The 14,891-nt window shown below is 43.6% G+C and overlaps 1 protein-coding gene across 1 annotated transcript in view; it reads right to left on the bottom strand.

The window, feature by feature from the left end:
* SP1 (Sp1 transcription factor) overlaps positions 1–11,548 on the bottom strand; it is a 43,072-nt gene extending 31,524 nt beyond the window's left edge. Inside the window, exons 1-3 of the mRNA XM_007179441.2 lie at positions 11,467–11,548; positions 10,233–10,390; positions 8,396–9,911 (exon numbers count right to left, since the gene is read on the bottom strand). Of these exons, the coding sequence (XP_007179503.2) occupies positions 8,396–9,911; positions 10,233–10,390; positions 11,467–11,473 (1,681 nt within the window). The 5' untranslated portion in view covers positions 11,474–11,548. The remainder of the gene's footprint in view (positions 1–8,395; positions 9,912–10,232; positions 10,391–11,466) is intronic.
* Positions 11,549–14,891: the final 3,343 nt, after the last annotated feature.

Consider the following 14,891-nt stretch of genomic DNA (forward strand, 5'->3'; position numbering starts at 1 on the left):
GCGCACCTCAACGAAGAGTAGCCCCCGCTCTCGGGAAACTAGAGAAAGCTCGCATGTAGCAGCGAAGACCCAACACGGCCAAAAATAATAAATAAATAAAATAAATATAAAAAATAAATGAATAAAAGACCCTTCACAATCCAGCCTCAATTTCCCTTTAAAAAAGAAAAAAACAACATTGTACCTGCTGTATTAAAAAAATAATAAAATTAGGACTTCACTGGTGGCACAGTGGTTAAGAATCCCCCTGCCAATGCAGGGGACATGGGTTTGATCCCTGGTCTGGGAAGATCCTACATGCCACGGAACAACTAAACCCGTGCGCCACAACTACTGAGCCTGTGCTCTAGAGCCCGCGAGCCACAACTACTAAGCCCACACACCTAGAGCCTGTGCTCCGCAACAAGGGAAGCCGCTGCAATGAGAAGCTTGCGCACTGCAATGAAGAGTAGCTCCCGCTCGCCACAACTAGAGAAAGCCCGCGCGCAGCAACAGACTCAATGCAGCCAAAAATAAATTTATTAAAATAATAAAATTAAATTTAAAAAAAAAACATTGTATATCATGACAATTTTTGCACAGCTTGTGGGATATTAGTTCCCCAACCAGGGATCAAACCAAGGCCCCCTGCAGTGGAAGCTTGGAGTCCTAACCACTGGACCGCCAGGGAATTCGTTATCATTAACAATTCTTCATGTGCAATCCTAAACGGTAATAATTCCTGTCTCAAATCTCAATCCTTGAGCTCCATTTTAAGCATCTTACATTACAAATATCCATATTTAAATAATGTAAAAGCAGCTGGATATCAGCTATAGTGTATTAATGATCTTGCTCCATTAGATTAGGAAATCTGGAAATAATCTTACAGGAAATCTGGAAATAATCTTATCTGGAAATAATCTTATAATCAGACAAAAAAGCTTAAAATGTAGTTCTAACTGAAAACATAGTATGGAAATGCAGTTTTTAAAAATCTTTGTTTATAGAAGCTAAAAGCAAAGCTACAAAATATATTTCCTCAAAAAATTAAAAACAGAATTACTTGGGAGTTCCCTGACGTTCCACTGGTTAGGACTTGGCACTTTCACTGCCGGGGCCCAGGTTCAATCACTGGTCGCGGAACTGAGATCCCCGCAAGCCGCACAGCACGGCCAGAAATAAATAAATAAATGAAAAAATTAAAAATTAAAAAAAACAGAATTACCATATGATCCAGCAATCCTACTTCTGGGTATATATCCAAAAGAACTGAAAGCAGGATCTCAAAGAGATATTTGCACACCCAAGTTCACAGCCACACTATTCACAATTGCCAAGAGGTCAAAGAAAGCCAAATGGCCATCACAGATGAACGGATAAAGAAAATGTAGTATATACATACAATGGAATATTATTCAGCATTAAAAAGGAAGGAAATCCTGTCACATGCTACAATATGGATGAGCTTACAAGACATTATGCTAGATGAAATAAGCCTATTGCAAAAAGACAAATACCCTATGATTCCACTTACACGAGATATCTAAAGTAGTCAAATTCATAGAAATACAAAGTAGAATAATGGCTGCAAGGCGCTGGGAAGAGGGGGAAATAGGATTTTAATAGGTATAGATAGTGTTTCAGTTTTGTAAGATGAAAAAGTTTTGGAGATCTGTTGCATAACAATGTGAATATACTTAATATCACTGACCTGTACACTTAAAAATGGTTAAGATGGTATATTTTATGTTATGTGGTTTTTACCACAATTAAAAATAATTATTTAAAAATATCTATATAAAAAAAAATCTATATTACTTTTCATATTCTTTCGTTTTAATCAATTTTTTCTAAAACTACATAAATGCTAGGGATTTAACAGCAACCAAGCAAAAATATCATTAAGTACATCACAATATATATACAAATCTCTTCCCTCTTTCCATGCATCTTCTTTTACAAACTTGAGCCAAAATTATAAGTAAAAGTAAAAACAATTAAGTATTAAAGGACATGACAGCCTTTTTATTTATTTTTTAAAATAAATTTATTTATTTTATTTTTGGCTGCGTTGGGTCTTTGTTGCTGTGCATGGGCTTTTCTCTAGTTGCGGTGAGCGGGGGCTACTCTTCATTGCGGTGGCTTCTCTTGTTGCGGAGCACGGGCTCTAGGCATGCGGGCTCAGTAGTTGTGTCTCATGGGCTCTAGAGCGCAGGCTCAGTAGTTGTGGCGCACGGGCTTAGCTGCTCCGCGGCATGTGGGATCTTCCCGGACCAGGGCTCGAACCCGTGTCCCCTGCACTGGCAGGTGGATTCTTAACCACTGCGCCACCAGGGAAGTCCATGACAGCATTTTTAATTAAAAATAAATAACCTGACAATATATAACACAGTACAACGAGACTATAATATAAATCCAAAATACTGTGGGACCCTATTATTTAATATATTTTGGTGCAACCCTCAGAATTAGTTGTGTGAAAACTGGTTCCCCCCTCCCCGAAATGCACTAAGTGTAGGTTAACTATAACGCAACAGCAACTGGAGCTCCAAGAAGGCACGGGAACATATCTGTTTCAATGAATTCCAAGAGCCTAACACATCTGACACACAATAAATGCTCAATAAATTTTGCTAAACTTTGGACTTCCCTGGTGGCGCAGTGGTTAAGAATCCACCTGCCAATGCAGGGGACACGGGTTCGAGCCCTGGTCCGGGAAGATCCCACATGCCGTGGAGCAACTAAGCCTGTGTGCCACAACTACTGAGTCTGCGCTCTAGAGCCCACGAGCCACAACTACTGAAGCCCGCGTGCCTAGAGCCCATGCTCTGCAACAAGAGAAGCCACTGCAATGAGAAGCACACGCACCACAACGAAGAGTAGCTCCCGCTCACCGTAACTAGAGAAAGCCCACACGCAGCAACAAAGACCCAACGCAGCCAAAAATAAACAAATTTATTTTTAAAAAAAGAGAGAGTAGTAGTGTAGTGGAAAGGATACTCATCTGAAGTCAGAAGACCTCTATCACTCTGTAAATTTTGTCAGTGACCTTTGGCAAGTCACTGAATCTTTCTACACCTTAGGTTTCCAAAAGGAGGGTACTGGAGGGACTTCCTTGGTGGCACAGTGGATAAGACTCCACGCTCCCAATGCAGGGGGCCCAGGCTCGATCCCTGGTCGGGGAACTAGATCCCACATGCATGCCGCAACTAAGGAGCCCACGAACTGCAGCTAAGGAGCCCACCTCCTGCAACTAAGAGCCAGCACAACCAAATAAATATATTTAAAAAAAAGGAGGGAATTGGAGGGGATCCTCACCCCCCTTCTAAGCAATCCAAACAGGGTCAAGTTAATGAAGAACATATGGAATAATCTGAAAAGATCTATCTCAATAGCATTTAACCTTACTTAGATTATTTGCAGCAAATATTTGATTTCCTATGAAAACCGTTTAAAAAATTTTTTTCAGAGATGCAGATTTTTTGTTTTGTTTTTGTTTTGTTTTGGCCTCACCGCGCGGCTTGCAGGATCTCAGTTCCCTGATCAGAGACTGAACCCAGGCCCATAGCAGTGAAAAGAGCCGAGTCCTAACCACTGGACCACCAGGGAATTCCTTCAGAGATGTAGATTTTTAACTGAGTTCTCTCATCTTGTAAAGGGCAAGTCTTTGTCTTGACCTGGGTATTTTATATTTTAACCCCTTCTTTGAAATCATTATTTATTTATTTTGCACATAGATATAGGGTGAGAAGGATTCATAGTAAATTAGACAGGCACGCCCAACTTGTCAAACAAGTTCTACTACGCAGTTTCCATAAGCCACTCAGAGTTTAAAACACACTGGAGTGAGGGCCTTCCCTGGTGGTCCAGTGGTTAAGACTCCACGCTCCCAGTGCAGGCGGCCCAAGTTCGATCCCTGGTCAGGGAACTAGATCCCGCATACATGCTGCAACTAAAGATCCTGCACACCACAACAGAGATCCCGCGTGCTGCAACTAAGACCTGGAGCAGCCAAATAAATAAATGAATATTTTTAAAATAAATAAATAATTAATTAAAATTAAAAACACTGGAATGAAAAGTATAAATTCAAATTACAGCCCAGATTTGCAACCAACTCTGAAGAAAAAAACTTTCTTCAGAAACTTTTTCAGGGTCTTTTAAGGGGCCCAATTCTTAAAACCTAGAATAGTATTAACAATGTAATCATAGTGTGGCATATACCTTTTAAATAATGCTTCAGAACACCAGGGCCTGCATAATAATGCTAAATGTTAGAGAAAGGGATAGTACTATTGTGATATCCCTTCTGTATGAAATATGAAAAATATGCCTGTTTTTCAATTAAACAGCAAATTGAAAAATTTCAACTAATTATTATCTATTAATGTTACAGACACCCAATCAGAAACTTACAAAGCGTTATGTAATAAAGCTTTTCTACAGATTTTCATCTTACATTTAAAACATTTTCAAGGAGGGAAAACAAAACAATCAGAAGCAAGGAAGGAGCAGAACTAAAGTTTTAGTGCCAACATTTATATGCTACTTTACAAAGTAGAACAATTAAAGGGAAAGGGAGATATGAGAACAGATAACTAAATTTTTCTGAAACACTAGGCACCCTTGTGCTCGTTATTTAATTAAGAACTAAAATGGCCACATTACACAATGCAACGGGATTTAACAATGACGTCATTGACAGAAAGCCACTGGAATTAATAAATAGGAGCAATTGAAAAGGTCTCAAGACTGCCTTCTCAGTCTTTTCAAATCAATCAAGGCACCTAGGTTTTAAAGGAGACCTTTTCTACTTACACTGAACTCGTTTAAAAAGCACTTAAAAAATCACACTAAGAATCAAATGTAATATTAGGTACAACAAATGATGCAGAAACATTTTATATTTGATAAAAGTATATTATTTTAAAATAGAAAATTCTGTTGTATAACCTTTTGCACTAGAATGTTAATTTTGAACACATTTAAATCATCTAAACCTACTTATCACTAATGTTCAAATGAACTAGTCTAAAATACAACTCTCTTAACAAATTAGGTCTCAGCAATCTGACCCCAAGTTTAGCGACACTTGGCAAACCAACTCTGGTATCGCATTCAACTTAACTTCTAAGAGGAGACATTTTCCTGACCCCGATAAAACTAAGCAGATGTGAAATTTTTATTTTTAGTGCCAGAAATTTGCTTCTTGAGGGAATTATAGCCATCAAGGAAATGTGCTCTATTCTCTTGCCAAAGCCCACCCCTGCACTCTTTATTAGGCAGAACTCCCACAAAGTCATCCAAACTAAGTCTTTCAAAACCAGGCCCCTCCTCAACCTGGGGGAAGAGTTTTCTGGATTTAGTAGTGGCTGAGAAAAAATCTGAAGCTTTAAGTTTAAAAAAAAAAAAAAAAAAGCAAGATCTATGAGCGTATGACTACAAAATGAAAGGAAAAAGGGTGCTGATAAAGGAGAAAGGGTGTTGATTAAAAAAAACAAAAAAAGCTTCTAACTTAAAAAACAACAAAAACTAAGAGCCCATAGATCATTTCACTGTCTGGAAACTAAACTCAGTTTACTGGGTGGTCCCTTCTTCACCACCACCCACCAGGGGCAGAGCTGTGAAAAACAGGAATACAGAGACGGCGGGCTTATTTGGTTCTAAGTTTGTGCCTTTGCCTGTATATTCAAGCAAACAAACATAGTGAAAGTCAAAATGAGAGCTTAGAAGATTTTTAAACGTTACTTTTTAAAAATAATAAATGTGGGAATTCCCTGGCGGTCCAGTGGTTGGGACTCCTCGCCTCCACTGCCGGGGGCGGGGGGAGGAGGGGGGATGGGTTCCTTAGATCCCTGGTCGGGTAACTAGGATCCCACAAGCCCTGCAATGTGGCCAAAAAAAAAAAAAGTAAAGTAAACATACTAAGCTGCAGTCTTCCACAACCATGTAATAATAATGTCTCACTTTGCAGAGTGCTATCTACCTACCTCTCTGTATCTTACAACATGATTTGATATCCAAAGCTCTTTCCACTACATCATACTGCCAAGAGGTTGAGTTTTTCTAATAAAATAACTATATACCAGAAAAACCATATATCAGAAATAACTATACATGAGACACTTTGTAGCAGCCACACAACAGCTAAGGAGCACTAAGCTTCCAGGAAATGACTTTATTATCTTTCATTAAGGCTGAAGTCAGATCAATTGAAGGGGAAAAAAATGTTGCACAAGTATGACTAACCAGAAAGGAAGAAATATGTATCTTCAGAAACCACTATTAATAAAGCAATCTCAACTCACACAAAATGGCCTTTCAGAGCCTCATTCTCTCCTGAGTGAATGTCAAACTGCTGCTACCTTACAAAAAGGCATGCATTTTCTAGAGCTCAGAGACCATCAATAACAGCTAGGTAGGTAGCCCTATCTTATGACATAGTAAATGGCAGACTTCCCCAGAGCATGATTTAGCAATGAAAGTGTCTCAGAACTGTTCCTTAGAGCTGAAGTTATAAACCTTTAAAAAATTGCAAGGATCCAAATTATTACTAACTAGAACAATCTCAGTTTTGCTTTCCTTTGAAGAGCAAAACTGCTGGATACAACAACCTAAGAGCAAAGAGAAAACAAACACAAATGTAGATTACCCAGAAAGTGTCTAATTTTCCAGGCTGCTGGGTTCAGTTTTTATTAAACTTTTCCCATTTCTACTCCCATAATTTTTAGCCTATAAAACACTTGCCAGCTCTAGAGCCTTAAATTTCAAAGAAACAAAAATATCTTTTCCGAAACATTTTAAACAGTCTAAAGGATTTCTCATGTCCCAAGTTAAAACTAACAGGTAATGAATGCCCCAGACTAGAACTAACAGCAAGTAGTCTCATCACTTAAGTGCTTCCCAGTATCTCAAAGTACTCATCTAGAAAATAAGGCAGTTGTATGAGATGATTTTCTCAGGTCCCTTCCAGCTCTAACTTTCTATTCCAAGATCTCCAATTCACTAAGAAAATTACTGTCTGTTAAGGCTCAAAATGTACTAATTTTAAACACACTACAAGACTGTAAGAAAGTAGGGAACTTGAGCAGACCTCCCCAGCACAGATTTTCCTAAACTGCAAAAGGCAGGAAATATGGTTGCCTATTTGTTATCCTCTCTTACATAAGAACCAGTCTAAACACAATGAGAACTCTATAATAAAAGTAAACAGTTAATAAACCCACACATATTCCAAAAGAAGTAGAAGTTCGGTGGTATTAAACTATTTCCCATCATAACTTGCATATATCATGCCAGAATATAAAAATGTGTATGTATCCTAATGTGCTTTATTAAAGATTAGCTCCATCACCATGGAATTTAAAATGATAAATTCTAAATAAACTTTCACCTTTTTAAATAAATGTTTTAAATTTCAAATTAACCAATACTAGTGAACATAGTTCAAAATAAATGACTGAATAGTAGCATCAACTGATTCAACATACATTCCAATATATACGTCTTCCCTGACGACTCTTTCCCCTTCAAAGTTCTCCTTATTCCCAACTCCTCTCAGCTCCACCTCCCCAACTCCATTCTGGGCCCCACTCCCTTTCTTGCCCCTCCCTTCTCAACCACACACTACTTTCAAAGCAGACTAGGAAGTGGCTCTCTAATCTAGGAAGTATCAGAATCACCTCGGAAGCCTAAGAAACAAAAAATAAATAAATTTTTTAAAAAAAGAATCACCTATGAAGCTTGTTAAAAATACACATAAGCACTTTCAGGGTAAGTAGGAGTTGAAAAAATTAAACCTTGCTTGCTCAGAGGGTACGCTCTTCTGGTTAACTAAAGATTAACCAGGGAACATATTTTGTTGAAAAGTCCTTTGGAATCCATCACTTTTCCCTTGCTTACAGTTCATGAGAAGTATCTGATGATTTAATAACTGCCCTACAAATAGGTTAAGTTTATAATCAATTCCTATCCCGCAGGGGTGAGCCCTCAGGCCAAATAAAGCCCTCAAGGTAAGAATGGTTTTATATTTTTAAAGTGTTGCAAAAACCAAACAAAAAAGTACATGTAACTGAAACCACATGTGGCCCACAAGGCCTAAAATATTTACTGTCTGGCAGTTTACAGAAAAAGTTTGCCGACCCTTGTTCCGTAGCACCAAAGGCACTGAAGTACAGAGACCCCAGGGACACTGCCCAGAAGGGCTCCTTTCTCATCAGATTAACTGAGGAAAAAAAAAAAAGATTCCATTAAGTCAGTTCCAAATGACTTAGAATCACTGCTATTTCTCTAATTGACTTGCCCTCAAGAAAGTGTTACCCTCAAGAGGTTCTACTCCCTTCTTTAGACTCAATAGTTTCAGCTAGGATGCTAGGTAGCTCTGGAGATAAATACAAAAGATTTCAAGCCTTACCTGAGGCATTTGCTATAGCCAAGGGCAGACTTGGAAGCTGGTGCACCTGGATTCCTGAAGCACCCAATGCACTGAGGTTAATGGTCTGGAGGCCAGGCATGGAGGAGAGTTGAGCAGCATTCACAGTGACTGTGCTGGCAGGGATGGAGGCAGCTGAGGCAATAGGTGTAAGGGTGGTACTGCTGCTGCTGGTCTGCCCCAAGGAAACACCCTGCATTGGGGCCAAGGTGATTGTCTGGGCCTGTGGGTTCTGAACTTGGAGGTTCTGCAGCTGAAGAGTCTGCCAGCTGACCTGTCCATTGGGCCCCACTGTTGGTGTCCGGATGATGATAGGGCCAGAGTTTGGAACAGCCTGAAGCTGAAGGTTCTGGAGGGTTTCCTGGGAGATAGCTTGAGTTGTAAAGGTCTGCCCTGACAGTGGGGCTGCTTGGAGGGCCTGGAGGGCCTGTCCCCCTTGAACTAGCTGAGGCTGGATGAGAATTTGTTGTTGTTGCTGCGTCTGCTGGTTTTGCTCTCCCTCTTTTTGTTGACTTGCTTGCAGTGAGCCTCCAGATGTCTGGTTCTGCTGGATGTTCAGAGCATCAGATCCCTGCAGCCCACTGACCCTCTGCGGTGTCTGGCTTTGAGAGTTGGTCCCTGCTGATCCGCTGGTGGTAAAGTTCATAATTCCCATGTTGCTGGTGGTAGTAGTTGTTGAGTAGCTATTGGCATTGGTGAAAAAGGAGCTGGAACTGGCTTGTGATGATACCAAACTGGCAGAACTGATGGCAGTCCCTGAGGTGACAGGCTGTGAGCCACTTTCCTGGGACCCAGAGCTGCTGATCGTGACTGCCTGAGAGCTAGGAGTCAAGGTAGCTGCGGAAACGCTGTTGACAGGTAGCAAGGTAATATTCCCATTCAGGGCCACTGGTACATTGGTCACATACTGAGTCTGTCCTGAGAGTACATTATTAGCCAGGCCTTGGAGGGGGACAGCCTGCTGGAGTAGGTTTGGCATAGCAGCAATGATGTTGCCTCCACTTCCTCGATTTGTGATGATCTGTTGGTTTGCACCTGGTATGATCTGTATCTGACCTGAACCATCCTGCTGCACTTGAGCCCCAGTGGCAGCAAATTGCAGCTGTTGCCCATCAACGGTCTGGAACTGTGGGATTACTTGATACTGAATATTAGGCATCACTCCAGGCAGTCCTGTCAGGACTTGCTGGTTCTGTAGGTTGGAGGTGGCAGCCACAACATACTGCCCACCAGAGACCGTGCGATTCTTGGAAGACTCACTGCCATTGTTGCCATTGGTACTGCTGCCACTCTGTTCCTTTGAGGTAGGGGTAGCCCCAGAGGAAGAAGAGATGATCTGCCAGCCATTGGCACCCTGGGAAAGTTGTGTGGCTGTGAGGTCAAGCTCACCTGTGCCCCCTGACTGGCTTGGGCCCTGGGAGTTGTTGCTGTTTTCATTGGGTGACTCAATTCTGCTGCAAGTTGCTGCCAGCAGGGCCAAAGGGGATGGCTGGGATTCCTGGCCAGAAATAAAGGAGAGGAAAGGAGTTACTTTAGTGACACCCATCTGTCAGCCCAGGGGGTAGTACACAAAATATAAACAGCAAAACAGTGCAAAGAAGGAGAAAAAAACAAAAACAAAAACAAAAAGCTGACCTATCTATATTGCTGAAATTCTCATTTTGGGGGATCTCCAAGCTACTTGTCTCTCTGTGCTTACTTCCCTATCTATAAAAGTTCAGCCCTTTCTTAAAAATTTTCCTATGAAAAGTAAGACAATCATCTACGAATATTTACATCCTCTCAACACCTTCCCCACTCTGTCCAGATCCTCACTTACCTGCCCTCCTCCTCCTCCACTGCTGCTGCTACTGCCTGTGCTGCTGCTTCGAGCCTGAGAAAAGGCACCACCACCATTACCATTGCCCCCATTATTGCCACCAACTCCTTTTTCAATCTTCACCACAGCTGTCATTTCATCCATGGAGTGATCTTGGTCTAAAAAGAATTTAAAAATAACTTAAAGTTGGAGAAAGGAAAAGAGTAAAGTGAGGAAGGGTAAAGGAGGCTGTGATGAAACAGAAATGACTAACAGGAAGGTGAAAGGCGCCAGTATTAAGAAAAAAAAAAAAAAAAGGATTGGGGGAGAAGGAACAGTTGTAGGACCAGTAGGATGTGAACTAGGCTAGGTGGTGCCAAAACTGGGCCTCAACTCTCCCTTGCACAAAATTAAACTCAGAAAACATTGAAAAGGTGCTTTTGATATAGGAAATGTGAAAGTCGGTGGGCATGTTGAAAGAGTTTAAAAGTATCCTGGGGAAAAAAAGGATAGGTAAGGCACAAAACAACATGTGGGTAGATGGAAAGCTTGCTAAAAGTAGGGTCAAAGGAGATAGGGAAAAAGAAAAATTCAAGTGTAAAAAACAACAAGAGGAAAGGAAGAGAAAGGGGAAAAGAACAGATAAAAAGTTTGAGTGGGGAAACATCTGTGAATACTAGTAAGGGGCTAAAGAGGTCCAGGGGTTAGAAATCAGGCGTTTCGGGGCGGCTACAGGGCGGGCCCTAGAGGGAGAGGGCGGTTTCGGGGTGAGGGGCGTGGAAAGGGCGGGACGGTAGGGGGGAGGGGTAATTTGCGGGGGGGAGGGGTAATCTACGGCCGGGGGGTGGGGGAGGGCCTTGGGGCCGGCGGCGACCAGAGGGCGGACCAGGGAGGCGGTTGGCCCGGGCGGGGCCTGCACTGCTCGGGCCGCCCCCGCGGCTCCAGCCCCCGGCAGGAGGAGCCTCAGGCGGGCGGCCGAGTAGTGGGGGGTAAGGCCCGTCCCCCGTGGCCGGGGCGGGCAGGGGGCGGGCGAGGCCACGCTGCCCCCTCCCCCGGGGCGGGTGGCCCATCCCCCTCCTCCGCGGAGGCCCCGCCACTGCCCCTTCTCCCTCCCTTCCCTCCGCCCCGGGCGGGACCAAGGCCGCCGCCGCCGCCTCCCGCCCGTCCCCCCTACGGCGGGGACCGCCCGGTCGGCCCTCGCGCGCGCCCCCTCACTCCCCTCCCACCCCTAAGCTTGGAGTGGACTCATCCTTACCGCTCATGGTGGCAGCCGAGGGACGAGCTCAAGGGGGTCCTGTCCGGGGGGGTTGGGGGGGGCCAGGAAAAACGCGGACGCTGACGAGGCAAGCGAACCCGGACCGGACAGGGAGGGGGGGGGTAAGGAGGAGGGAGCAGCGCGCCACAAGCCCGGCCTAGGCCCCGCCCCTTCACTGCTGCCCCGCCCAATGAGGGAGGGAGAAAGGAGGGACTTGCAGAAGAAAGACCGGTAGATTGCCCAATGGTAAGACTCGCTTGCACTCTTAAGGCGTGCAAGACAAAGTTGCGTGCGAGGTGTCCGCCCAAAAAGAGCGCCCTCTCAGTTTTAAAGGCCAATGAAAGACGCAGGAAGTGAAGGTGGGCGGGAACTAAAGGTGATAGGCTTGAAAAGAAGCCAGTCAACTGCCAGGCGGGCTCCCTGAGAGGTAGGGATAGGAAGAGCTTTCATTGGAATGACAGAACAACAACCAACCAGAACCCTGGACGTGCCTGGGCAAAGTCCTGGTGGGAGGAGGTAAGAAGTAGACAGGAATGGGATAGGATGAAACTGATCAAAACCAGTCAGAAATCAGGCGGGCAGCCAGGAAAGTTATGATTGGATTAACACTGAAAAGAGACACGATAGGACGCAAGTTGACATGAATAAAAGCCAATTGAACGCCGCGTGAGCTCTGAGGGCAGGAACCTGGAGTGGGCAGAGGAGAATTGGCGTCTCCCTCAGTCATTCAGTCCAATGAGGCGGCGGGGGAAGCCTGGCACCGCCTCCAACTTAACCAATGGGCGTTACTAGAGCCGGGAGGGAATAGGGCTGTGCCAGGAGGAGTCCGTCGCCATTTTGGCTCTCCTCAGGGAACGTCTTCACCGTGGTTAGGTAGCAACGCTTCAGCGGAACCGTGCAGCTCAACAAGTGTCAGGGCCGAGCTACTCGGCGCGTAGGTCTGCCGTGACACCAGGGCTCGTTTGAGTCTTAATTTAACCGCTCTTAAAAGTACTTCTCAAGTCTCACTCTCCCCCGGGTGGGCGGACAGGCAAGCGGGTGCCTCTGAATGTGGTGTAAGCCCTGTAGATACACGCGCAACGAGATCTGGCCAGGGTGTTCACACATTCAGTTAATAATGTGCTGACCAATTTGCACGGTCTTTGTGACTGCAGCAAACTCCATTTTATTAAATTCCCCCCAGACAGAGGTGCTAGCTACTTAAGGCGGGTTAACTTTTCAAGAGCTTGCCTTTGAAGGCTAAAGCATGTTGGAGAACTTCCCAGAGTCAAGATTCTGTAAGCCACTTCCCCTCCCCCCGCCCCCTTTAATTGTAAATACAGTCTAAGCAAAAAGCAAGCTAGCAAGATAGAGTTCCTGCTTTTTGCAACTACAAAGGTTAAAGGAGATTTTTCCTGAGACACCTGAATTTCTGGTCTCCCATTCTGCCTCTCCTGTATCCTAGTTTTGGTGGAGGCAGCCTGGGTGGTTTGTCAATAACACGACAAGGTCATTCTCTTTCTCATTTGTATGTTACATGTTGGCACTTCATTATCTGCAATTCAGCACTTGATAGTGTCACGTTTTGAAGTCTGGATTCCCCCAAAACTGAGATCTCTTGCTGCTTTGGGCAAGGCCTGAAGGTGAAAGCCTATAGTGTTAGGTGCCTAGGTCAGCTAGGCATCTTGCATTCCTTATGTCATTCTCATAATGAAGATATTAGTATTAGAGATATTATGTATTTTATAAGTGAAGAAATTGAGGCTGGGAAGTAATTTGCCCAAGATCACAAAGCTAATGAGTTGTACTGCCAGATTCCAACCCAGAACAGTCCCACAAAAAGTCTTCTATAAATTCTTAAGTGAATAAAGCAATGCCTTGTATAACCACTTATGAAAATGGGCTTAATAAAAAAAATACTTCTTTTAATTTATGGCCACACCCCACTGCATGTGAGATCTTAGTTCCCTGACCAGAGATCGAACATGCACGCCCTGCATTGGAAGGCGGAGTCTTAACCACTGGATGGCCAGGGAAGTCCCAAATTTATTTAGTTTTAAAAAAGCTTTTTATTGTTACCTTCTAACTCCTGAAAAAAATCCTGCCCATACTTCCAGGACGGCTCAAATGGTATCATACTCTTATAAAACATCACATTTCCATTAATAGCATCTCTCCCTAGGTCAAAGTTTCTCAAAATATAATATCAGAGTCTTTATCTGTATCCTCTGGACTGCTTTTTTAAAAAGGTGGATTCCTAGACCCCATCTCAGACCTAATAAATGAGATTCTCTGGGGTGGGTCATGAGAATATGCATTCTTAAATAGCTCTTTCAGGTGATTAGTCCCTAAATCAGAGTTTAAGAAACACTAAGGGAAGAAATTGAAGAGAAGAAACTTCCAGAAGGAAAGAAACTTCCTGGAGGGAAGAAGCTGTATTACTCATCTTTGTAAACCAAGCTCTGGAGATTCCAACAGCTGTTTAGTGTATTTAGCAAAGGACCACACCCAAACTTGCTGGGGGGGAGGGAGGAGGAACTAACACCGAAGAGCAGCCCTCTGAACGTTTCACGTGTGTTGTTTAATCCTTTCAACCAATTTAAGAAATTGTCATCCTCTTCTACAGATGAGAAACCTGAGGCTCAGATACTTCAGTTAAATTATGACTGTTTTGTTTAGTTTCAACGCTTGTGTTTTTTCCAACAATTCTAAGCTAGTCTAAGCCTGAAATGGGGACTAGGGTTTGATTTTATTCCAGGTAGTGAGAAAAAAGGTCTAGATTTAGACTCAGAAATTCAAGAGCCACCATCCTTTTCACAATACTCTCTCCTTGCTTCTCCAGGACAAGACAGAATTCAGATCCTGGCTAGTGAGGGACGTCCTCGACATAAGCCTGTTTATTGATAGTTCCTGAGAGCATATGGACATGATCCATCGTGTCCAATTCATCTGTGAAAACCTGAACAAATTTTCTTTTTTCTTTTTTATTTATTTATTTATTTATTTATTTTTGGCTGCGTTGGGTCTTCGTTGCTGTGCACAGGCGTTCTCTAGTTGCGGCGAGCGGGGGTTACTCTTTGTTGCGGTGCATGGGCTTCTCATTGTGGTGGCTTCTCTTGTTGTGGAGCACAGGGTCTAGGCACGCGGGCTTCAGTAGTTGTGGCATGTGGGCTCAGTAGTTGTGGCTCGCAGGCTCTAGAGTGCAGGCTCAGTAGCTGTGGCGCACAGGCTTAGTTGCTCCGCGGCATGTGGGATCTTCCCGGACCAGGGCTCGAACCATGTGCCCTGCATTGGCAGGCGGATTCTTAACCACTGCGCCACCAGGGAAGCCCCCATAACTCTTATCTTTGATAAGAACGAACTCTAATGAAGTCTGTCCTACCTCCCCCAGCTATTGAACACTCACTCTGTCCACCATGCTCTTTTTACATACATCTATTAGAGGT

This window comes from Balaenoptera acutorostrata, chromosome 11 (assembly GCF_949987535.1).
Source record: "Balaenoptera acutorostrata chromosome 11, mBalAcu1.1, whole genome shotgun sequence".
Taxonomy (NCBI): domain Eukaryota; kingdom Metazoa; phylum Chordata; class Mammalia; order Artiodactyla; family Balaenopteridae; genus Balaenoptera; species Balaenoptera acutorostrata.